A 26,222-nucleotide genomic window follows, 5' to 3' on the forward strand; every position below is an offset into this window, starting at 1 on the left:
CTAATAATTAATTAAAGGTTAAGAAAATATGTTTTTTTGATTTTTTTAAAAAAAACCTGTTATTCTAGGTCTAAAGGGGGTGGTGTAACTTTGCACCACACAAAAGTGGTCCATAATAAATTTTTCCTCATATTCAAGTTATAAATATCACACCTTGAATATCAATTCATTCACACACACGGTGTTGGCTTCGGTGTGACAGTTAAATACTGAACCACCATGGTCCAGTTCAATATACACCTTTGATATATTAATTAAAAAAACAACGGTTTAGATTCAACTAACTTTAATAACTCAATTCCAATTTTACCCTCTCTCATGCACCACCGTCCTTCAAGGTCATCATCCTCCATCAAGCACCGTGCAACTTTCAGCCTCCTCCGAACCACCGTTTGGTCCATGGTGCTGCCACCGCAGCCCTCCTTCTTCCTCCTCCTTTTATCCTTTTCTTTTTCTCTATAACTGCGCACATAAACTTGGGTATTTTGATCAACACTTGTACATGGGCTCCCATCAAGGGGTTTAACAGAGGATTCAAGAACCCAGGTTCTTTGAAGACAAGCTAATAAAAAAAAATTGGGAAAAAATGTAAAATTTTAGAGAATACACAACTTGAGATGGAGATTTCTCAGCTCCAGCGCATGCTTGAAGAAAAGAATAAAAAGGTAATCAAAAGGTTGCGTTTTTCTTGCATCTAATTATCCATGTTGTTTCCAATTTTGCAATTTTGTTTGGGGAATGAGTTAGGGGAATAAGGCATGCATTTCGATTATGGGTCTTTGGATTTTCAATTAATTGATACCCAGATAAAGCTTGATTGAAATTACATCTTAATCATCGGCCTAGCTTCTCAGCTGTGGAAATATAATGTATTCATTGCAATTTTAGAAATATGGGTTCTTTATGCAAGATCACCATGCTACAAATGGTGAAAAGGCTAGGTGGGGGAGAGGATCCAAAGAAGGACTGCAAGATGATAGATAGGAGAAGATTGTTGTGGGCCGGAGTAGTGGTTGGAGGCGGCGACGTGTGGCGCCGGATACATGCTAGGAGAGGTTGTGAGTGTAAAGGAGAAAGAAGGGAAGTGAAAACATAAAATGGGTATTTTCGTAACTTAAGTGAGGAACAGTGATTGTATCACCATGGTCCATTTTTGTACTGTCTCATCGAAGACATCGTCCACACACACAATATAATTCATCAACAGCAAAAGAATAATTTCACCATAGCTAGTACACTCGATCTTGTTGGGATGTCAAGTGTGAGTAAAGAAGTCCCACATTGGATGGTTAGAGGAGAGATGAGCACTTTATAAGTGAGAGAACTCATACACCCATTGCCTTAAGGTTTTGGGTGAAAGATGTGGTGTCCAATCCACTTTGGTGTGCTCATGTAAGCCCAATGTGATGATCCTCCGGTTTATTCTCTTGCGGCCCAACAGTGGTATCAGAGCCGATGGTTAGGCGATCATGGTGACGGCTCCTTGTGTCGAAAGTCTTCCTAGCAATGGTGGCTAGGCGGCGTGTCCCGTTGATGGAGATCCAACGGCGGTGCAAGTAATTGGAGGTTTGCGCTTGAGATGGACTCACACTTGAGGGGGAGATTGTTGGGATGTCAAGTGTGAGTAAAGAAGTCCCACATTGGATGGTTAGAGGAGAGATGAGGACTTTATAAGTGAGATGACCCATACACCCATTGCCTTAAGGTTTTGGGTGAAAGATGTGGTGTCCAATCCACTTTGGTGTGCTCATGTAAGCCCAATGTGATGATCATCCGGTTTATTCTCACTTGTTGTGTGGGTCACCAATAAGTGAGCCCACAATCACATATATTAAAGAGAAAATAAAAAGGAATGAAGCTTGTGGGCCGTAGCCCATGTCTTGGTTCAAAGGGTTTATTCCCTTGGTTGCTGCTACTGTCACGTGAAGGAAAAGAATAGAATTATCTAGATTGAGAATTGAATTGCTTCTGTAACGTTAGCAAGAGATGAAGAGAAATTAGAATTCCTTGGAAACCTAAGGAATTAATGAATGGTACCGTTGAGTTGAAAAGTACCGTTGGAGAGAAGACTAGAATTCTCTATAAATAGAGAATTGGTGAAGCACATCAGATATACAAGAGATAGAGACACAGTAAGCGAGAGAGAGAGAGAGAAAAGAAGCCTCGCAAGAAAAACAAAAAGGGAACGAAACAGTGAGTGACAGAGAGAAGAAGACTGGTTCATTGGCAGAAGAGTGATACAGCAAAGGTGCTCTGATTTGAGTGAAATTACAGTGTGTGAATCCTGTCAATGTGCTGGTAATATTAGTTTCTTCTGGTGTTTTGCCTTCTCTTTGTACTGTTTCAGTGTGCCCTTTGGGGTAAGATTTACTCTGTTGTTATCCACCTTACTGGTGAAGATTGTAATTGTTCTGTTGATCCCTGGTGGTTTCAGGAAGACTTGTGGTGTATCTCATTAATTTATTAGTGGAGAATTTTACTGGCTTGGTCCCGTGGGGTTTTTACCTCTTTGAGGGTTTCCCCACGTTAAAATAATTCTGGTGTCTCTTGCATTTTATCTGTTCTGTTCTGTGTTTACTAATTGTTGCCTGAGTTGTTTGTCTGTAGCCTATTTTAATTGCACGCAGGGGAAAAGTCGATCCAGTTGCTTCCGCTAATTGTTGTCGGGGTTTATATTGTTTGTCATCTTTCCCCAACAGATCTAATGTTTCTTCTCACTCTCATCTCAACCACACATCTCTCCTCTCCCATCGTTCTTCGCAACTTTTCTTCATTATTTTAGGCAAGTTCCAGATCATTCCTTCTAATCCAACCTCATCTTTTTCCTATTCGAGAGCCCCTTTTCTTTTGTTCCTTGGCCTAGTGCCTCCTGTGTGCCCAAAACTCCAGTGTTGATCTCTCCAAAGCATGGTAAAGGCTTGCAGAACCCATTACAATACTTGGAGGTTGTCAGGTAACTTTTCATACATACTTGGGTCCAATGAAGTGGTCCCAATTATGTATGAAAAGTTATCCTGACAATTATTCCCTCCTGACCTCCGGAAGTATATTCCTCTTTATCTATTAACAAATATTGGTGAGTGATAAGCTTCCTTAGTAGCTCCAGCATTTCTTGTGAGTATCCCTTCTCTTTGTCTCTTGTCTATTTTCAGATTGCAGAAATTGTATCTGAATGGATAGATGAATCTGATAACAAATTTTAGTTCATTGTGTACTTTTATTAATTTTAAGGTGATTTAATCATATATAATACACTTTTTTAATTGATAGGTTTTCTTCTAAATCTCTTAGACTCTCACCACTCTCCTCACACATCCCTCTTTCAACTGCACACCCTCAGTTGCTTCGAATAACTTAGTTTATATAATTTTCTACTTGTTAAAATATTTCTCCGATTTCAAATATTGTGCTTATCTGGTTCTTATTTAGTTGCTAAAGATGACAAATCTCACCATAGAGCAGGTGGCATGAATGTTTCCCTTTCAAGTCCTTAAGGCCATGTTCTTGGAATATGATGCTTTTTTTTCTTCATACATATATGAAGGGTCTTCCACAGCACAAAGCAGCACCAACATACTTATCCGCGCTTTCTAGAAAATACGATACATACTTCATTTTTTCAAGATCATGCTATATTAAGTCCAACAAATGAGACTTGTAATGTGATGAATGTTATACTTTGTATTGTTACATATTCTTATTCATGCCAAAGGCCATTAGCATGTCCTTTATTACATTTATACATGACTTTATGACAGTTTCAATATATTCTTTCATAATCCACAAACATAATCGAACCCAAATCTCCCAAGATACATGCTGCGTCAGTCTGAGAGTCATTGCCCTTTGGAGGGAACCAAACCAATTGTAAAGTCCAAAATTATTCTGATCAAACATTCGTGGAGTGCGACTGAGGCTACTTGCGCCAACTACTTGAGACAGTAAATTCAGAACATTAATCCTTCAACCATTATTACTGCATACATAGATAAAATATTGAACTGACCAGGTTGTATCTGGCCAAAGCTGGTAAAGGCAAATGTACCACTTGCAGGAGCAGCTTGTGGAGGTTGGAAAGGTGTTGAAATGGGTAATGAAGACTTTGATATCCTGGTTGTTGTAGCAGTAGTACGTACTATATATCATTTATAAGAAATATTTACAGACTAATGAAATAACTGGTCAATAACCAAACTGTCATCTTTACAGGAAATTAAAAATTATAAGTGAAAAGCACTATCAAACACTAAACTACTCACCGCTGTTTGACCAAAACCTCCCCAAAACCTTAATCAGTTTGATAGGGTTTCAATCAACACCATTGTGCAATATAAAAATTCAAATTTTCAGTAGTATATAACCATCTGTCTACTATAGTATTTAAATAGTAAGTGAGGCTCTGCTGTTGCAAGCTAAACAGATAAACTATTACCTGCATGAAATATGATTAAGCAATATGTTTGCAACCTAAGAAAATCAGGTACTGTTTTTGTTAGAAATATTAAACCATCTGAAACTGCCCAAGTCATGCCTGTTTGCAAAGATAAAAAGCCATGCCCCAAAATGAGAGGACTATCAGTTGGAAGATAAAGGTACTTTTCTTTTTGAGCTTTCCTGCAATGCTGTTGGTCTCCTGTAACATCAATTAATTTAAAATCATCAGAAGTGTCTATTAAAACAAAACAAATAAAAAACACATGTTAATTATTGGACATTGAATTACACAAAAACGAAAAAACAAGATAATTCTCCTTCTGAGGGTTTTCCCGCTTCTATAAGAGAGGTAATGTTCAGTTCCCTATAGATAACAAATCAGAATACCCTTGCCTCTCTTTTCTTCCACCTTAACTCTTATTTAAGCTAATTCCCTAAGATAGCTCTGCATACCACCTTCTCTACGTTCTCCAATTCAAGCTAATTCCTTAAGCACTTTTAACTAACCAAACCTCACTATTCTTCTAACTAACTAAATAATTGATTTAATTCTAACTTAATACTATCAAGCCATATCAGAAGAAAAGAGTGATAAAGAGTGACTATGTATTCTGGAAGCATAAAATGCAAAAATAAACCACAATACAAGGGAAGGGTTTGGAAATCTTAGCTTAGCAGGCTTTTAATAGTTATATATTAGAATTATGTGTATGTAAGAATTCAATACTATCATAGTTACCATAAATTTTTCTAAAATATCCATACAATTATAATTGACTCAAAGTAGAAGTATGATATCAATAATTCAATAGTTTGATCAGCAAGGATGATGATGGTTAGTCAATGTAGTTTCTTTAAGAAGGAAAACTAGATCATTCATCAAGCTATATTTGGATATTTAATGGAGAATGAAATGAAGTGAAATGGGATGCAATAGAATGGAGGGGAATAGATCAGAATGAAATAAATTTACCACTACATTGTTTGCATATATTAATGATGGAATGGAGAAAAAGGTTGATTCCATCCAGTACAAGATGAAAAAAGGGTGAGGTATTTGACGGAATGGAATTTATTGCATCCTATCCTATTATAAACAATCCAAGTAATACAACAATTATTATTTCCCTTCCACTACATTTGACCCGGTTCAACAATCCAAACATAGCCTCAATTCAAGTATTATTGTAGAATGTAGATATCGAAGAATTATTAAAAGAGAAAAGTACTAGATGAAGGATCATCCTGCAAAAAAATGAAAGAATGACAAAAGATGAAAAGAACACGGAACAACATTTCTTTAATCACTCTGCAAGACATGAAACCCCATGAAAACCCCTTTGGCAGGCAGGAAACCATGGGGTAGAAAAAGATATTGCTGTAAAGAAATACAACATACCCACACGCCCATTGATAGACATTTTCCACAGCATTTCGGCTTGATAGAACATTTATGTACCAATCTGTCCATTCACTATTTCCCTGAAGATTTAAACAAACAAAAAAATGAAAATGAGCTTCAAGATTATGGACTTAACTTTTAACACCCATTATATTCAAATATAATATCAAAACAGCAGGAAATTACTAACTGGGAAGAGAAAAAATTGATCAAGAGATACTTAATAGCATATAGTATAGCAATGTGCAAATTTAAACAATCGAAAAACCGACAAACAGAAATTGATGGAGACAAAGTAACTGGCCTGCAAATGTTCCTGAATCACACCGTTGCTATTTCCTAACTGGATAAGTTTGTTAGATACACGGGTTAAGTGTCCAATGCTTCCTATCCTGGGCGACGATTTACCCTCAGCAGGTATTGTTGGCTGCATGAATATTTTGCAAAGACAAATTAGAAAATTAGAAATGTCCATTTATCAAATAAAATCCATAAAAGTTGTGAATCAAAATACAGACAAATAAATATTGAACATCCGCATGCAATTTTTTTGTTGGAGAGCTTTATTCTTATTTGGCGGGGAGGGGGGACAGAAGATCATGTACCTTGTTTGTATCCGCATCCAGTGTAACACACTTTTCTGCTTGGATAATTTTCCCTACTAAATCACAATCACGGAGAATATGTTCCCAAAGAGAAGAACTATTTCTCTCTAAGCATGATATTATAATATTTTCTACATGGTGATGCAGAAAGTTGTTGTATGGGTACCTATGCCATTCAAACAGTGTATCAAGGCATGAGATAAAATGACTTTAGCACAAGATAACAGAATAGTTAAACTTACTCAAAGAACAAGTATATTATTCTTTTTACTGCTCCAAGATCAATCAATTTCTTCTCATTGGCCTCACTACTGACAGTTATTAAGACTGATATTAAACTCTACAATCTGAAAGAGCATATTTTAAGTTAATATTATGCAAAGATGAAAATTCGTTTCAACATTTTCGAAATTCAAGAATAATGTGACAGTAAGCAATAACTCCAATAGTCTGTTTACCTTTAAACGGTGTCTTCCAAGCGGTGGTTGTAACTTGCCAAAAGTAGTTAGCAAGGGATTTTCAGCAGAAGAAAAATCTAGAAGCTTGAGCAGATCACCTGTAGGATAAGAGGCAGATTAGCATTTCTTTTCTCCAGTAGAAACACTCACGTTATAACTACAAAAATACAGAACAAGCATGCACATGCAGACACACATGGCATCAAGGTATAATGTTAACATAAATATTAATTTACTTCGATGGACTCTAAGAGAATTAGTGGTATGGACTAACCTAATTGAAAAGCATGAACTTCCTTTTTTGCTTGGGGTGGGTGGAATGAAACAAATAATCTTATAAGATGCATATGAAGATGCAAATTAAATAGCATTTTGTTTATGCCATTTGGGATGAAATCTTGCAGCACTACTGCCATGATGGTTATTTAATAATGCTATAATACTAACAAAATGATAAAAGTTCATATAAGTTACACTATGAAAATGCCTAACTATTTGGGTTGTATATTGGAGTAATTGACAATATCATAGATTATATCTTAGGAATGGTTTCCAATTTATTTATATTTCATTATTTGTTTCCTTATTTAATTAGAATTAGAAGTATATAAATTATCAAGATTAGTTTCCTTATTTAGCTAGGACAAGGAGTATCAGTCTAGTATTAGCATTAGAAATATAATGTAAAAGCATTCATGTGTCTTCACCAACAGCTTAAGCTTTTGAGATAGTTGATTTATGACATGGTATTTGAGTCTCTATGACCAAATGGTCTAAATCATGATCCTTTCTACCCCATTATTCTAATAAAAAGTTTGAATTTCAGACCAAGGTAGGTGGGCATGTGCATTGTCCACGCTTCGGGCCTAATGGGTTCTTGCATGAGTGGGCGTGTTAGAAGTATAATATAAAAGCTTTTGGGATAGTTGGTTATGACAAGTATAAATAAGAATCTATGCTTAATCTTTTTTATCAAACCACAATCACATTTCTAAGTCTTTATTCTTTCTCTCCCCTCCTTCATTATCTAAAACCTATAATTTCAACAATATCTAACTTGAGACCTACAAGTAACAGATTATTTGGAGGTCACAAGTGATGGAGAAAGGCTTACCTAGGCCTTCTAGCATGCCTTCAACAATCTCAGGATTTGCAGTTACAGTAGATCCGTTAGTTATTTGGCGGTTATATGTATGATAAGCTCCAAATGCAAATCGCTTAGGGTCTAGCAAAGATATGCATAGAGACAAAGAGTTATCAAGAACAGATTTTGGCCGAGAGTCTTCCAGAGCATGTCGGAATAATCTTTCTATAAAGCTGCAAATAGAAAAGGATATCAGATATTACACATAGAAACGGATGGATCAACTTCAAATTATGAAAAACTGATATAGATTTGCATTTCTAACAAAGAAAAAAAATATTTAAGAATCTACCTTGGGCTAGATATTTTGGCAGTAAGCCCTGCTGGAGCAAATCGGGTAATGGCACAAAGTGTTTCTGCTGCATTAGCATGCACTCCTGGAGAATTCTGTAAAAGCCACATCAAAGGAATGTACACTCAAAAGTCAAAAGGGAATGAATTTTATGGCCTTCTTAATGTACACTCAAGCTTTCATAACTGAGTTTGGTGCTTTCATGTTTCAACCTTTAATAACTTGATTTCTTATACTTCAGTCGCACTTGGTTCAACTTTTTTATGAAATTCTGATATTCCTCAGACAGAATGGTTATAAATAGAAATTTAACCACACAAATAAATATACATCAAATGAAGAAAATATGATGAGAGCATAACTGCATCATTCCTATTCTATTTAAAAATGGCAGTGGCAGTCAGAGCATAGAAAATTGTATAGCATCAATGCATATTAAATATTCACATAACCAATCTACTTATGCATTCCATATCACCTTCAAATTCAAAATATTACTTTTTAATATATCCATCCAAATCCTGTAACAATCTTTATATTTTCAAACATTAACATATCAAGATCCTCCAACGTAGATTTTGGAAAATTGATAATACTTACAGAAGAGATGAACTTGTCCACAATCATTTCAAGCACATCAGTGTCTTCAATCCACTGCATTGCATCCGCATGATTTAAATACACATGCTCATCCACACCAATCAAGCGTATCAAAACCTGGTTAGTGGAAGAGAGGAATTACCGCTAGAATTACAAACACATACTAAAATATAAATTTAGCTATTTAGTTCATTTAAGGGTCTTAAATCCTAGGCATGTTTCTTGGGTATAGTTTCTGCAGCAGTGCACTTTAGTAGTTCAAGATAAGTCTGGGGTTGAAAATAAGGTAATTGTTGTAGTATTCATAGTTGAGTGCACCTATTGTATAGGATACTAGCTTAGATGTCAGTTGGAGTTTGTTATTGACAGTTGTCAGTCAGTTAGTTCTGTTAGTGTCAGTTAGACCTACCCATATAAATGTCTTTGTATCATACTCACTCAATCAATAATAGAATAATCATTCACTGGAAACTATTCCGAAATCCAACCCACGTGCGGGAATAGAATAGAAAAGAGAATAGAAATAAGGTAGACAATGTAAGTAAATGACTATTAATTCCATCACACATGTATCAGCAAGATAATATACAGCAAAGCAAAGAAATAAATTTAGCCAAAACCAAACCTCCATGACAGGTGTAATGTCAATCAACTCAACTAGTTTCTTCACAATATCTTGGTGAGCCTGGATGAATGTATTTAACAAATTAATAACTGTAGGACAATAGAAACTTCACACAACAATGAAAATAAGCAGTCAAGCAGTCCATTAGAATGTAAAACGCAAAGTTCTTGAAATCTTCAACTTAATAATTCCTTCAATATTGACGCTTTAACAAATTCATTAGACCTTCAGCTTTAGACGTGTTATTGTCTAACATGAGAGAGGAAAACCTGTATTGTATTATTCAAATCCAGAGATAAATCATATATAATACTTTTTGCTTTAGCAGTTGTGCATCTTGAAAGCCAGGATAAGAGTGAGGAAAATCTGCAGGGTATTTTTCAAATTCACAAGCTTAACATCTACTCTGAACAAGGTATACACTGTCCCCTCCAAGAAGAAGCATTAACGATTTTCCAGTACAAACGAATGAAAAAGTTCACAATTATTGCTTCTCATACACCTTTAATGGATTTCTTTGAAGTAATATTCAGAGGTTTTATTTAGTCAGCCTTCATTACAAGGTCTACGCTTAATATAAATCCATAAAAGTTAAGATTCTATTGCAACTTCTAACTGTACTACGCTTGACTTTTAGTTTAGTTTTTAAATTGCATGTACGTAGCAAATCATATTCAATAGGCTTTACCGTTAAAGAAAACATAATGAGAATGTTTCAGAAGTTAGGTGTTACATGCACCAGAGCAGAGGATAAACTACATAATTTTGCTGATTCATTATTGTGAGAAATATTTCCAAAATATAAATTGGAAATATATATTTTTCTACTGGTTATAATATTTAAAGTTCGTGTTAATATCATTATGTTGGTAGTGGCCCAGCGGATGGCTAACAAGCCAACTCCAGTCGCGTCCCAAGTTTGAATCCTGCTGGTTGTGTTTTGCATTATTTAATTTGAATTATTGAGAATTCAAAATTTTGGCAAAAGGGTGCACCTGTTGGATTTGAACCCGCGACCTCTCCAAACAATGCACGCGTTGGAAGCCAAACGAACCAAAGCATTGATTCTAATTATAGTTCGAACATTAAATATATAACGGTTTCTAACCGTTAGTTTTTCAAGAGATATATCTCTTCACCAAGGGATGTTAGTATCTCTATATAAAGAGATACTTGGGCAGAAAAACTCAGATTTATGATGCACGAAATTAGACTTCCTTTTGGTCAATTTCTCCTCCATTTACTATATTCTAAATCATCCTTAACTTCACTAATGCATGAGTGAAGTGTGGGAATCATACTTCTGTAAACTATTATCAAAGATACGCTTGGTGTGTTAGTGCAAACCACATCAAGGAATTCAAAGTATCCTGAAGGGAATTCGCCGGTTTTCTCATTTGCATCCAATACATATTAATTGGTGGGGGCGAATTGAACCTAAAGGTTAGTGCTTATGCACGCTTTGAATCTTCAAGTGCTTCCGTCGTCAACATCTTCATCAATCCAAGTGTTGCAGCATCTTCCCCAACAGTTTATTTCCCAACAATCTTTAGGTTCAATTCTTCGTAATCAATGGCTGCATCACTCAAAGTTATGGGGTCTAATTTTGTGAAATTGGACAAGTTTGATGGAGGCAATTTCAACCGATGGCAGAAGAAGATGCAATTCCTTCTTACAACCCTGAAAGTGGTGTATGTTCTGAACACCACAAGATCATTAGAGAAGGAAGATGAAACCATGACTGAAACAAGATGAAGATCAAATGGGATCAATTACACTTATGAATAGAGGTTAGTACCCCACAACTATTCGTATTGTGTGAAGACTATGAATTCTTAAGATCTGATATATCTTCTACATGCTTTAATATGATTAAGTTTACATGTGGTAACAAAGCATGAGTTAGAGAATTTGTAGTTTTTCTTTAATGATGATTTGATCCATGAATGATGTCTTAAAATTATTCTTGATGGTTTTGACAACTTAACTATTAATTTTCGCTACATGTATATGATGATTTAAACAAATGGTTGAGATCATGTAATTGCTGCAATCTAGAATCATTGATGTTCATGTTTGAATGTGTTTTTCATTCCTTATAAATGAAATAATGATGTTTGAAATTATAGTCAAATGTTTGTATCATAAGAATGCATTGCTACTTATGATTTGATTTTGGCTGCATGACAACATATGCAAATTACAACTGAATTCGAGTAAGAATTAAAGCATCATAATTTGCATTGGTCGACTGTGTTTACTATGTGTATGCCTCTTGGGTTTATTTTGTGAGAAACAGATGTTAATTTCAAACACTATATATATTTTATTTGTGATAAATGTTACCAAAATAATGGGTGGCTTAGCGGTTCGGCTATCTGTTTTATTGTGCTAGTGCATGGGTTCGATCCTGGCAGGGCACCCTTTTGGTTATTTTATTTAATTTTGAAATGAAAAATTTGAAATTCAAAATTAAACGGTTTCTGGGGTTCGAAATCAGGACGTGACTGTTAGAAGATTAACAGACCACTTGAACAGATGCTTTGTTATGCAATGTTTTGATAATGAAAATATATTTTATTTATAGTTTCCAAAACATATCTCCAAATTTCCTATATATTATATTATGATAAATATTTTACACATTGTAGTATGTGAAATTATTTGGAAACTAGTAGATCTTCCTCCAAGGTCCAAACCAATAAATTGTAAATGGATCTTTAAAAGGAAAATGAAAGTTGTTGGTACCATTGATAAATTTAAGATTGGACTTGTTGCTAAGTGATTTACACAAAATGAAGGTATTGATTATTTTGATACCTATGCACCTCTTGCAAGAATTGCATCAATTCGAGTGTTGTTGGCTCTATCTTCTATTTATAAGTTTATAATCCATCAAATGGATATTAAGACAACTTTCCTAAATGGAGAGTTGGATGAAGATGTGTATATGAAACAACCTGAAGGGTTTGTTGTCAAAGGCCAAGAACATAAAGTGTGTAAATTGACTAAGTCGTTATATGGGTTAAAACAAGCACCCAAACAATGACACCAAAAGTTTGATCAAGTTGTGCTTGCTAATGGATATAAAATAAATGAATCTGACAAATGTGTTTATAGTAAATTCCATAATGGAAATGTGTTATGATTTGTTTATATGTGGATGATATGTTAATATTTGGCACTGATTTAAATGAGGTAGAAAAGACTAAATCTTTCTTATCCAATAGTTTTGATATGAAAGATCTAGGTGAAGCGGATGTGATTTTAGGAATTAAAATCATAAGAAATTGTGAGATTATTGGCTTATCCCAATCTCACTATATTGAGAAAGTGCTTAAGAAATTTGATCATTTTGATTGCAAATCAGTTTCTACCCCTTTTGATCAGAATACTAAGTTACAACCACATAAGAGATGTCATGTAGCACAACTTGAATATTCAAAGGCAATCGGATGTTTAATGTATGCCATGACCTGTACTAGACCTGATATAGCATATGTTGTCGGTAGGTTAAGTCGGTATACATGTAATCCAAGTAAAGACAATTGGCATGCTGTTAATAGAGTATTGAAATACTTGAAAGGGAAAATTAATTATAGTTTGACCTATAATGGTTATCCTTAAGTTTTGGAAGGATATACAGATGTCAGTTGGGTAATTTGTGTAGAAGATCATGCTTCCACTAGTGGATGGATCTTCAACCTTGGTGGAGGTGCAGTTTCTTGGGGTTCAAAGAAACAGACTTGCATTGCCGACTCCACCATGACTGCAGAGTTTATTGCTCTTGCTGCATGTAGTAAAGAGACTGTATGACTAATTAATTTATTGTATGAGATACTTATTTGGCCAAAACTAATGAGACAAGTATCCATACATTGTGATAGTAAGTGCACACTATCAAAAGCATGCAGCCAAGTATATAATGGAAAATCCAGACATATTGGTTTAAGACATAGCTATGTGAAGGATTTAATTTCAAATGGAGTAATCTCCATAGTGTTCGTAAGAACTGAGAAGAATCTTGCAGATCCTTTGACGAAAGGTCTGACAAAGGAAATGGTGTTGAAGACATCATTGGGGATGGGTCTCAAGCCCATATCTAATTGATCACCAATAGTGGAAACTCAACTCACACTTAAGTAAAATTAAGTCTTGAGTTCAATGGTGAAAGTACACTATAAGAGTGATTGCAAGTACTTAATTATTGATACATCCCAAGGAGTAGAAGTACTTGGACCATAAGAATAAAGTGGTAGGATGAAGTTTTCTTCTTAATAGACATATAACATATATTTGTTGGAATGCATAATTATGGGTGCATTTCTGATATAGTCTACCTATATGAGAATGAAGTGTGGCCGCTTCATGGAGTTAAAGGGCTTGACTCTTAAATTCTTATGAAAAGGATATGTGACACAAGGCCTTATTGAATGTGTCAAATTTAAATTCTTTTGATAATACCGAGATTTCATGTATAAGTTATGCACACTTGTTCCATTGAATAGTTGGTTCAAAGCTTGTCTACCAATTTCTATTCGGGATAAGTGGAACCCATTTCTTACTAAGTAATGGTTCAAATCGTAAGATACCATTATCTGAAACCATGATATTTCCAGAAATATGGATTTAGTTATATTTTGTAAATGGTGGGGGATTGTGAGAAATATTTCCAAGATATAAATTGGAAATATATATTTTGCTACTGGTTATAATATTTAAAGTTCGTGTTAATATCATTATATTGGTAGTGGCCCAGCGGATGGCTAACAAGCCAACTCCAGTCGCGTCCCAAGTTTGAATCCTGCTGGTTGTGTTTTGCATTATTTAATTTGAATTATTGAGAATTTAAAATTTTGGCAAAAGGTTGCACCTGTTGGATTTGAACCCGCGACCTCTCCAAACAATGCACGCGTTGGAAGCCAAACGAACCAAAGCATTGATTCTAATTATAGTTCGAACATTAAATATATAACGGTTTCTAACCGTTAGTTTTTCAAGAGATATATCTCTTCACCAAGGGATGTTAGTATCTCTATATAAAGAGATACTTGGGCAGAAAAACTCAGATTTCTGATGCACGAAATTGGACTTCCTTTTGGTCAATTTCTCCTCCATTTACTATATTCTAAATCATCCTTAACTTCACTAATGCATGAGTGAAGTGTGGGAATCATACTTCTGTAAACTATTATCAAAGATACGCTTGGTGTGTTAGTGCAAACCACATCAAGGAATTCAAAGTATCCTGAAGGGAATTCGCCGGTTTTCTCATTTGCATCCAATACATATTAATTGGTGGGGGCGAATTGAACCTAAAGGTTAGTGCTTATGCACGCTTTGAATCTTCAAGTGCTTCCGTCGTCAACATATTCATCAATCCAAGTGTTGCAGCATCTTCCCCAACAGTTTATTTCCCAACAATTATCACTCCTCTGGATACGTTGGCCACTTTAAACAAACCACCACATACCGAAAACTGCCATTTTCTAGGTCACATAACCCCTATTAATACAAGTATTACACTCCTAATCCTAATCAAATAACAAAACAAATCAAGAATATAACAAAATATGGAAACCTATCCAAAAAGATCATCCAAGATACTTAAACATATTCTAAGATTAAGGATATGATGATAATATGGTATTATGAGGTCTTCCTGGATATTCTAACAATTTTACCTATATATAAATATAATATGGAATATTATGCAGAACTATAAGTCTATAACACAGTAAAGGACATCATGTATCATGAAATGCAAAAGTTGAGGGAAACTTCTTTGGTATCCATTCAAAATGAAGAGGTTCCATACCTTTGGCTTTGATTTGCAATGATTTCTTTTGTAATAAATCTTTTAAATTTGCAACTCAGTCTTTTATAGTCTAAAACTCTAAATGATGAACTGAAGGGTACTAAACCCTTTCAAAGGGTAACAGAGCAATTCCAAAAGTTCAGAGCTGCATCTTGAACTTTGAACTCATGTCCAGTAGTTTTATTACATCATACCTCCCATTATTCAAGTGTACACTAGGAGTAAAAAGTACTGTAGATTTTGATAGAGATATAGAGTCATTTGCACATGTCGCATACTTTTTTAGCAGATTAGCACTCAGGCAGAGAGTTGTGTTACTAACAGTCCGTTTTAAGTCTGTTGTAGCTTGTTTGTAGGTGCTTGTGCAGCAGGCCTCCCCCCCCCCCCTCTCTCTCCAGATACTTAAGGCTTAAGGCACATGGGCTCAGACAGAGATAATGGATAAGGGGACAATAATAAATAAACTGTTAGAATCTGTTATATTAGCTGTATTATTTCTCTCAGAATCAGTGTTTTATTAGTTGTCTTACTTCCTTATTTAGCATATTACAATTATAGTGTATGAGGGAAATATCCCTTAATCATAGGGATCTGATTGTATAGGTGTTATTGTATTTCCTAAAATAGCTTTCTAGCCTTGTATATATGACTGATGTATTCTCAGCATAGTTTAATGAAAATCAATTCATTCTACCCTAATTCTTGAGATGGCATCAGAGCTCTCAAATTCTGGGAGCCGCCTCTGACTGCGCAAATCAAAACCCTAGAGGACAGCCTTCATTGCTGTCAATCATACTTTTTTAGTACAGCCTTCATTGCTGTTGATCATTCCTTTCAGAATACATCCTCACTGCATTGAGGTTGTTGTACTGTTGTGGCCATGGTGAACCCAGTTGATGAAGTGGTGCAGAAAACTCAGGAAGAACTGCAGAACATCAACACTGCCTACCGATTGAATGGGAAGAATTACTTGAAATGGTCCCAGCTTGTTGGCAGAACTTTGAAAGGTAAAGGGAAAGCTAACCACTTGACTGGTGATGCCCCTAAAGAAGGAGATCCCAAATTTACAAAATGGGACGAAGAGGACTCTATGATCATGGCATGGCTATGGAACTCAATGATCCCAGAAATCACTGATACTTGCATGTTTCTTAATTCTGCAAAGGAGATTTGGAAGGCCATGGAGGAGACAAACTCCAAAGCTAAAGATGCTGCTCAAATATATGACGTGAAGGTGAAGACTATGGCTGCAAAACAGGGAAACAAGACTGTTACAGAGTACGCCAATCAACTCAAATCACTGTGGATGGAGTTAGATCATTACAGGGTCATAAAAGCCAAGTGCCCAGCAGATTCAGCAATGCTCAAAGAGTATATTGAGCAAGATAGAGTCTATGATTTCTTGGTTGGGCTTAACTCTGATTTTGATCAAGTGAGAGCCCAGATCCTCGGAAAAGAAAAAGTTCCAGGAATTAATGAAGTAGTAGCTATGGTCAGAAGTGAAGAAAGCAGAAGGGGAGTAATGCTAGAAACCCCAACTGTGGAAAATTCAGCCATGAAAGCTTCTGGGGTCTCGGCCATGATAGCAGATCAGAAAAAAGGGGGAATAAGCAATATGGAGAAGAAAGGTGAAGGGGTGTGGTGTACCAACTGCAACAGGCCTCGCCACACTCGTGAGAATTGCTGGAAGCTGTATGGAAAGCCACCTAGTAGAGAGTGGGGGCCCCAAAACCGAGATAGGGAGTGGGGAAAAAAAGGAGACAACACAAGAAAGGGAGGACAAGCACGTAGCTGCTGGAACCAGTGAAGAAAATAAAGGAGGATTGATTCAACTTAACCAGGGTGATCTAGAGAAAATGAGATCACTCCTCAACAAGTTGGATAAACCAACAGGTAGTTGTTCTCTAGCATATTCAGGTACGTTTGGTGAGTTTCCTTTTTCTTTTGGACTTAATGCCTCAGATAAACAATATAACCAATATTGGATACTGGACTCTGGGGCTACTGACCACATGACACCCCTACCTAAACATTTCTCCTCTTACACCCCTTGCCCTAGCAATAAGAAAATATCCACAGCAGATGGCACTCTGATGACTGCAGCAGGTCAAGGAGAAGTTGAAATAAGCCCATCCAAAACCCTTAAAAATGTCCTTCATATCCCTAAACTATCCGTCATTCTGATTTCCATAAAAAAACTCATAAAAGACCTATCATGTATTGTTGTTTTTTATGACGATGCTTGTATACTGCAGGACAAGCACTCGGGGAGGACGATTGGACATGCTAGAGAATGGAATGGCCTTTATTACTTGGACAGCCCGAATCTGCCACTAGACCTACAAAATTGCAAGTCTTTTTTCTCTGATTCAATAAAGACCAACAAGGAGAAGGTCCTCCTACATCATTGTCGTCTTGGACATCCTTCCTTTAGAGTCATAAAATTGTTATTCCCTTCCCTTTTTAGCAAATTAGATGTGGAGAGTCTTCATTGTGAAGTGTGTAAGCTTGCTAAGCACAAGCGTGTACCTTTTCCAGTTAGTAATAATATGAGCACTTTCCCCTTCTACTTAATTCATACTGATGTGTGGGGTCCCTCAAATGTCCCAAATGTTTCTGGTGCCCGTTGGTTCCTTACCTTTATAGATGATTGTACTCGGGTCACATGGGTTTTCTTACTAAAACAAAAGTCCGAAGTCAGCTCTGTGGTCCAACATTTTTTCTCCATGGTAAAAAATCAGTTTGGTGTTAGCATTAAGAGGATCAGATCTGATAATGCCAAGGATTACTTTAATCATGAGCTTATTTCCTTTTTTCAAAAGGAAGGTACCATTCATGAATCATCTTGTGTCAAAACACCTCAACAAAATGGGATTGCTGAGAGGAAAAATGGGCACCTATTAGACCAAACTCGGGCTCTTCTTTTTCAACATAAGGTTCCTAAAAGGTTTTGGGGGGAGGCTGTTCTCACTGCATGTTATTTAATTAATAGACTACCTTCAAGTATTCTAGCCTCAAAAAGTCCTATGGAGGTTCTGTCCTCTTTCTATCCTAATGTGTCCACATCCAATCAACTTGTTCCAAAAATATTTGGGTGTGTATCTTTTATCCATGTCCACAGTGGTGATAGAGGTAAACTTGATCCTAGAGCCTTAAAATGTGTCTTCATAGGATACTCATCCACACAAAAGTGATATAAATGATATCACCCACCATCCAAAAAATTCTTTGTGTCCAGAGATGTCACCTTTTTTGAGCAAGAAAGTTACTTCCACCAAGATCATCTTCAGGGGGAGAATACAAGAAAGGAAGATGATCTCCTTATGCTCCCTGACTTAAGTTTAGGACCAGAAGTAGGGACTAGAAGTGTAACAACTTCTGAGAAGGAGACAACTTCTGGGAAAGAGGCTCAACCCACTAAGTCCACTCAAGATGGAGCTGATGCTGATGTAAGATTTGGGAAAAAGCTGGTTTATTCAAAGAAGACAAAGGTCATTCCAGAATCTGTCCATGTCCAAGAATCCAACCCAACATTACATGAGGTAACTACCCTTGATCCTTTAATCTCCACTGAATCAACCTCTGATTTCCAAACTGTACAGGAACCCGAATCCAGTTCAGCACCACTCCATGAGGACCTAGATATTCCAATTGCTCTTAGGAAGGAGACTAGGAAATGTACCACCAAGCCACTTTACCCTCTAGCCAATTACATATCCTTTAAAAACTTCTCACCAACCCATAAAGCCTTCCTCACAAGCCTAAACACTACAACCACACCTACCTCCTTATCCGAGGCATTGACTGATAGGAAATGGAAACAAGCCATGGACTTGGAAATGGAGGCATTAGAAAAGAATAGCACCTGGGATTTGGTTGCTCTCCCAAATGGGAAAAAACCAGTAGGATGCAAGTGGGTATATACTATAAAATACAAGGCTGATGGATCCATTGAGAGATATAAAGCAAGGTTAGTAGCTAAGGGATTCACTCAAACTTATGGAGTGGATTACATGGAAACATTTGCTCCAGTTGCAAAAATGAATACAGTTAGGGTGATATTATCTCTAGCGGCTAATTATGGTTGGAACTTGCAACAATTTGATGTTAAAAATGCATTCCTCCATGGAGAACTCGAAGAGGAGATTTACATGGAATTGCCCCCTGGATATGGTGGAAAAACCACTGCCAACACTGTTTGCAAGCTAAAAAAGGCATTGTATGGGCTGAAACAATCACCACGAGCATGGTTTGGAAGGTTTACTAAAGTTATGATAGGTCTGGGCTTCAAACAAAGTCAAGGAGACCATACTCTGTTCATTAAACACTCTAAGTCAGGGGGAGTAACATGTTACTGGTTTATGTGGATGACATTATAGTGACAGGTGATGATGAGGAGGAGCAACAACTGTTAAGCCAACATCTAGCCAAGGAATTTGAAATTAAGACCTTGGGAAAATTGAAGTATTTTTTGGGAATTGAAGTGGCCCATTCTAAAAAGGGAATCTTCATATCTCAACAAAAATACATCACTGATTTGTTGAAAGAGACTGGTAAGACAGCATGCAAGCCTGCAAGTACACCAATTGATCCAAACCTGAAGTTGGGAAATGCAGAAGAAGATACTGCAGTTGACAAGGAAATGTATCAAAGACTAGTTGGTAGACTGATATATTTATCTCACACTAGACCTGATGTTGCATTCGCTGTGAGTCTAGTCAGCCAATTCATGCACCAACCGAAGGAGGTTCACTTACAGGCTGCACTAAGAATTGTGCAATATTTGAAAGGAACCCCAGGCAGGGGAATTCTGTTTGAACGGAATAGGAGTGTAAGTCTTGAAGCATATACAGATGCAGACTATGCATGGTCGATTGTGGATAGGAGGTCGACTACAGGATATTGCACTTTCCTTGGAGGGAATCTTGTGACTTGGAAGAGTAAAAAACAAACTGTGGTGGCTAGATCCAGTGCTGAAGCAGAGTTCAGGGCAATGGCACAAGGGATATGTGAACTATTGTGGCTGAAGATCATCTTGGAAGACTTGAGAATAAAGTTGGATGAACCAATGAGACTTTATTGTGATAACAAATCTGCTATTAGCATAGCAGCATGATAGAACCAAACATATTGAAGTTGACAGACATTTTATCAAAGAAAAATTAGATAGTGGCCTGATCTGCACTCCATATGTCTCCTCACAAGACAACCTTGCAGATATTCTAACGAAGGGGCTGAATAGCAACAACTTTGAGAAGTTTGTTTCCAAGCTGGGAATGGAGAATACCTATTCACCAGCTTGAGGGGGAGTGTTAGAATCTGTTATATTAGTTGTATTATTTCTGTCAGAATCAGTGTTTTATTAGTTGTCTTACTTCCTTATTTAGCATATTACAATTATAGTGTATGAGGGAAATATCCCTTAATCATAGGGATCTGATTGTATAGGTGTTATTGTATTTCCTAAAATAGCTTTCTAGCCTTGTATATATGACTGATGTATTCTCAGCATAGTTTAATGAAAATCAATTCATTCTACCCTAATTCTTGAGATAAACATTTTGTCAGACCAATTGATTAGCATTACTTAAAAGAAAATGAATCTTTTTGTTGCTTCATCGGAAAGAGAAAAGAAAATGAATCTTGTCTTGCAATAATCATTTGCACACTACAATTCACTGTGATAAAAACATGTCATTATGGGTTGTATCTTTCTCTTTCTTTCTATTTGTATTATGGGTTCGGGTACCCCTTGTACCTCCTTTTAATACAAGTTTTGCTTATCTAAAAAACTGTGATAAAAACATGCCATGGAAACAAAGAAGCTTCTGAATGAGAAAAATTAAGATGTGGTGGACTTACTTGAACATATTGCATGAAAGGAACTGTCTTGCGTAGCAACAGGCATACAACTACCTAGCAGCATAAGAAATTAATAAAAACAAGGACAAGGATTATTTTAAAAAAGAACTTAAATAGGAAAAAAAAGGGAAGAAAATTTAACAGACTACCAATTATGATTTCAAAGGGGTAATGGCCAACTCAACCAGGACTCGTTTTGAGGGAAAATAATCTTGGAGACAGAAAGCATAAGTAACTCTTGAGTTAAAAGGTTTATTTCTGAGCAAGCTCAATTCTTCCCACCACACCAAAACCTATTCTACAGCATAATCAAACATGCGGTGAACTTCAAATTTCAATAAATCAGTACCTTGCTAAAATATCCAGCTAGTAGGTTACTATGGGAGTGATTTGACTCCAAAAAGGAGAACAACAAATTCATCAACTGCCAAGAAGGAATGAAATTAGTTCCTGTAAAAATTATTGCCCACTTAAATGGGTATAAAAGTTTTGATGCCTTACTTCTTCATCTTCTGCAAGAGTTTTGAGAATGATATCAACCTCACACGTAAATATCTCACAAGCAATAAAAGGAAACCTGTTACAAAACAACAGAAATCTGACGTATCACTGAAAATATCCAACAAAACAAAAACTTAAATCAATCTCCAATTTGAGCAACCTACTTGAAAGTTTGTTTCTTTTCAGTATCCTCGGTAGCTTCTTCAACAATGTATCGTATCAATTGTTCAACCTGTGCTCTTCCAGATAAACTGCAATAGAGAATATAAACCTCCTTACTTACAATTAATAAAGACTAGCATAATTACTAAAACTGCAGTGGAATACCTAATATACATATACATCTTATATTATATTAATAAGTTTAAATACAGGTACAAAAGAAAAAATTCTAATAACTTTGCACTTGTAAACATATGATTCAATAATTTTTTTCTTTAAAAAAGTTGCAACTGATAGGTTTAAAATAGTGGGAGCCTAATGCTCTAAGCCACCCTTTATCATATTAGCATGGGACCATGGCCATGAGAGTACGAGATACACAACCGGAGTGGCTTGTAGACAAAATGAAAGTTAACGAGTATTATCTCTAAAGTTAGTTTTCTTCCACAATCATTAGGATTAAAACATGCGAAATGAGCATTATCTCTAACTCATTACCTACTATCCAGGTGAAAATTTTTCAAGTTCTTGAAACAGATAATCAAAACTTGTATACTACTTACCATACCAAGTTAGGAGACCTTACAACTCAACAACATGGAAACACAAACCTATACTTTGTTTCCTAATCTAATGAATTAGGATGTAGCAGTCAAAGCCAACTTGACAAAATAAGGGTTCGCATTAGAGATTTCAAGCAAGTATAACGATAATCTCATTCTAAATGATACTATGAAGTCAAAAGTATTTATCCACATTCCATATTGTCAAATAACCACTTAATCCCAAAAGCTTAAGCTGTTGGGTAAGGGTATAAATGCACAGGTCCACCTACCATGTGCTTAATTAAATTCCACTTTTTAATTAGAAAGTGAGGGGAGTAAGGATCGAACTCTAGACCTCTCGGTCATAGAGGCTCTGATACCATGTCAAATAACCACTTAATCCCAAAAGCTTAAGCTATTGGATAAGGGTCACTTTAATGGTTTTATATTATATTCTAACACATATGTTAGTTTATAAAGTACTCTGCTGATAATATTATAATTCACTTCATAGAAATCATTTCTTCATAACAAAACAGACCAGGAAAGCAACTACAAAATACACCACAGTAATTTTATTTCTAATAAGAACACAACCGTGATAGTGAAAAAAGAAGACCATTACAAATTTATAAGGCGGCTGTGAAGAGCTTTGCATTCTTGAATAATTTCATCCTCATCAAGTAGATCCTCCAAAGTAAAATTCTCCCTATCCAAAATGGTCTCCACCTAATACACCAAATAAACAATAAAATCATTCAACCAATAGGTATCCAATTTCATACAAAAATAAAATTCTTATAAATATAATGCAACTCCATCCCCCCAAAGAAACAAGCATTAAATATCATCTAACATTATACCCTAGAAATAGCTGTAGATTCAAGTTTTATCGGGGAAAAAAACAAATACCGGATACACATAGAATTTATCTTGTCCTAACTGATAGTCCTCCCATCTTAGCTCCTCGTGGCTTTTATCTTTGTAAACAGACATGGCTGATATGGACTCAATTTTTGCAGCTTTTCCTGAGGTACCACTATTTGCTACAGATCTTGATGAGTAACGAGCTACTTTACTTCCACCCCGTTGACTTCCAAAAGTCGAAGTTGGAGTATGAGATCCTGCCCAAGAAAAAGATGTAAAGGTCATTTTCAATTACAAAGACAGAAACACGCATTAATTCTCTAAGTCCCTTGTATCTCAAAAATAGATATATCACAAAGTAGTCAAAATTCTAAAGGCTAAAAACTCACCAAATGCAGAACTCTGAACTCCAAAGGGTGAGGTTGTCCTCCCAATTGGGCTTTTACTACCAACTGCAGAATTAGACTGACCAAAAGCCTGAGTGGAGCCAAAACTAAAAGCAGGGGTACTAGAAGCACCACAAGCAGGATTACTAGAGGCCCCAAATGGAGTACTTGAAGAGCCAAATGCAGACATACTAAGTGAACCAAACATAGGATTACTTGAAGCCCCAAATGCTACCCCACCGCCAAACGCATGAGCACTTGACACACCAAATGCACTCCCTATGTTGCCAAAAGTTGGGCTTGAAATTGAACCAAATGCTACCCCACCATCGAACGCAGGAGCACTTGACACACCAAATACACTCCCTGTGTTGCCAAAAGTTGGGCTGGAGGTTGAACCAAATGTAAGGGTGCTAGTTCCACCAAAAGCGGGGGTGCTCATTGCAGCAAATGCTGGAATACTCGTAGCACCAAATGCAGGTGTGCCAATTGAGCCAAATGCTGGCTGAGATGATGTGCCAAAAGGTGTTGAGGAACCGGATATGCTACTTCCAAATGTTTGTTGTGATGGTTGAGTGGCACCTCCAAATGGACTTGTTTGAGTATGAGTAGAGACAAAACCTCCAAAAGCAGGCTTCTGACCGAATAGGGATGATCCTAGGAAGCAAGTGAGTTGGTTCTCAGATTTAATTATAAAATCATCATATTAAATAACAAAAACGGATGAAAGCATGTCAACAGATACTAATGATAACCATCTTTAAATGTACAGTATTCAAGGATGCCATAAACTAACATAAATCTCAGTTGTTATGTTAGGTAATCTTCAAGTCTTTGAAGTTATCTATAAACCAGCATCAAATAGAGAGTATGTACATCTAGAAATGTTATCTCTTTATAATGGTCTTGTTCTTAAGTGTTTCATATGGGATTTTGCATTATCATGTGTTTCCAATGATATCAATGAACTAACATGTAAATAGAAACAACCCCAGAACCAGAAGAGAGCTTTATCTCATAAGAGAGGTAACAAAAAGTAAGTATTTCTCAAAAAGGGTATTCCAATTAAAGAAAATATTGTGGTTCTCACGCATTGCACACCAAAACCCCAATACAAATAAACTGGTTTTCAAAGACTCCAGTGAAGACAGTAAGATGACAGCAATACAACACAAAAAGGTTTCCATAGGCACACTTACCACCAAATGATGATGGACTACCGAATGTCGTCGGAGTTGAAGATGACCCAAAAACAGGCACTGAACTACCAAAGGCAGGTGAAGATGAAGCCATAGTGGAAGGGAAGGGAGAAGAGGATTGTGCTGCACCAAAAACTATATATCATATAACAAGTTAACAGCAACAATGACAATGATAACAACAACAAAGGATACTACTATATATATGATCTAACAAGTTAACAATCATTGTCAAAGGTTGATGACTACACTATCATGTATGTGTTGTAATGGTCACTCACCCATGTTATTTGTAGCGTTTTACTCACCCTCCCCTTCTCCTTCTCGTCAACCAATCTTTTGACAACGGGTTTACGTTCTGTTCTTCGTACTGTCGGAACTTGAATTGAAACCCAAACCCTTATATTTCCAGCCACATATTTACAATAGTACCATTAATGAGATAATATCTAAAACATGTAGTTTGGTTTGGGCCTTTGGGGTGAAACAGGCTACACTTTACTTGAGAGAAAAAGTTTGATGCACCGACGGTGTAAAGTTTTTTTACACTGTCAACCAATCATATTTTAAGGATATGTCACGTCAATTAATGAAATTAAATGAAAAGAGAGATTTTCTCACATCTTTGAAATCTGATTGGGTGACAATGTAAAAAAACTTTACACTGTCGATGCATCAAAATTAAACTCTTACTTAAATAGGTCTGACTTATTTTAAAATTTTAAGGTACTAACCATTTGACCAAAAAAAAAGGTACTAACCTGACTTGTTATATGTCATAGACTTTTTTTCAGATCTGAACCTTGATTTGTTGAAAGTCTGACTTGATTTGATAGTTTATTTAAAGGTCTGACATCCAAGTATACCAACAAATATATTTGTAAACATATCAACAAACTTATAACCAACGAAAAAAATATAACAATATCATTATATCGTCTAAGTCTAAGTCATCGGTCTTTATCTATAGAGGTTTTTATATGGTTAAATATTTATATATTCTAACATGCTTAAACATATAAATAAGTCAATAAGTAAGTAATTTAATGTAAAAATAATAAAATAAATATTTGTATTTTAAATAGGTCGGTCTGTTAGGTTTATAAAGCTTTTTAATTGGCTTAAGCCTGACCTTTTTAACTTAAAAGACTTTTCAAAAAGCATTAACATTGTCTATTTATTAAATAATGGCAAGAAAACACTATTAGGAAATAATTGTGATTTAGTAATAGGTTGTTGATATGCCCTATGATTTGGTTTTGTATATCATATAAAGATGAGGATTGGGAAATTAGATATAGGTGAAGACTAGGATGGCCAAT

The 26,222-nt window shown here is 36.0% G+C and overlaps 1 protein-coding gene and 1 long non-coding RNA gene across 2 annotated transcripts; one reads left to right on the forward strand and one right to left on the reverse strand.

Moving 5' to 3' along the window:
• Positions 1–1,883: 1,883 nt before the first annotated feature.
• Positions 1,884–3,744, forward strand: LOC130726967 (uncharacterized). Its single transcript, XR_009015067.1, has 2 exons — positions 1,884–3,114; positions 3,458–3,744. It is a non-coding gene; the product is annotated as an uncharacterized LOC130726967 (long non-coding RNA).
• An 831-nt stretch (positions 3,745–4,575) lies between these two features.
• Positions 4,576–25,185, reverse strand: LOC130725468 (uncharacterized). The gene is made up of 19 exons (XM_057576693.1): positions 25,182–25,185; positions 24,901–25,035; positions 23,705–24,358; positions 23,361–23,572; positions 23,074–23,177; positions 21,906–21,992; positions 21,742–21,817; positions 21,590–21,664; positions 21,241–21,294; positions 9,561–9,620; positions 8,936–9,052; positions 8,336–8,430; positions 8,014–8,216; positions 6,883–6,997; positions 6,684–6,779; positions 6,442–6,607; positions 6,141–6,263; positions 5,834–5,916; positions 4,576–4,633 (listed from the first exon to the last, which is right to left on the reverse strand). The coding sequence occupies exons 1-19, from the start codon at positions 25,183–25,185 to the stop codon at positions 4,576–4,578; spliced, it is 2,517 nt and encodes an 838-aa protein (XP_057432676.1).
• Between the last annotated feature and the right edge of the window lie 1,037 nt (positions 25,186–26,222).

The sequence above is a fragment of the Lotus japonicus genome, chromosome 6 (assembly GCF_012489685.1).
Source record: "Lotus japonicus ecotype B-129 chromosome 6, LjGifu_v1.2".
NCBI lineage: Eukaryota > Viridiplantae > Streptophyta > Magnoliopsida > Fabales > Fabaceae > Lotus > Lotus japonicus.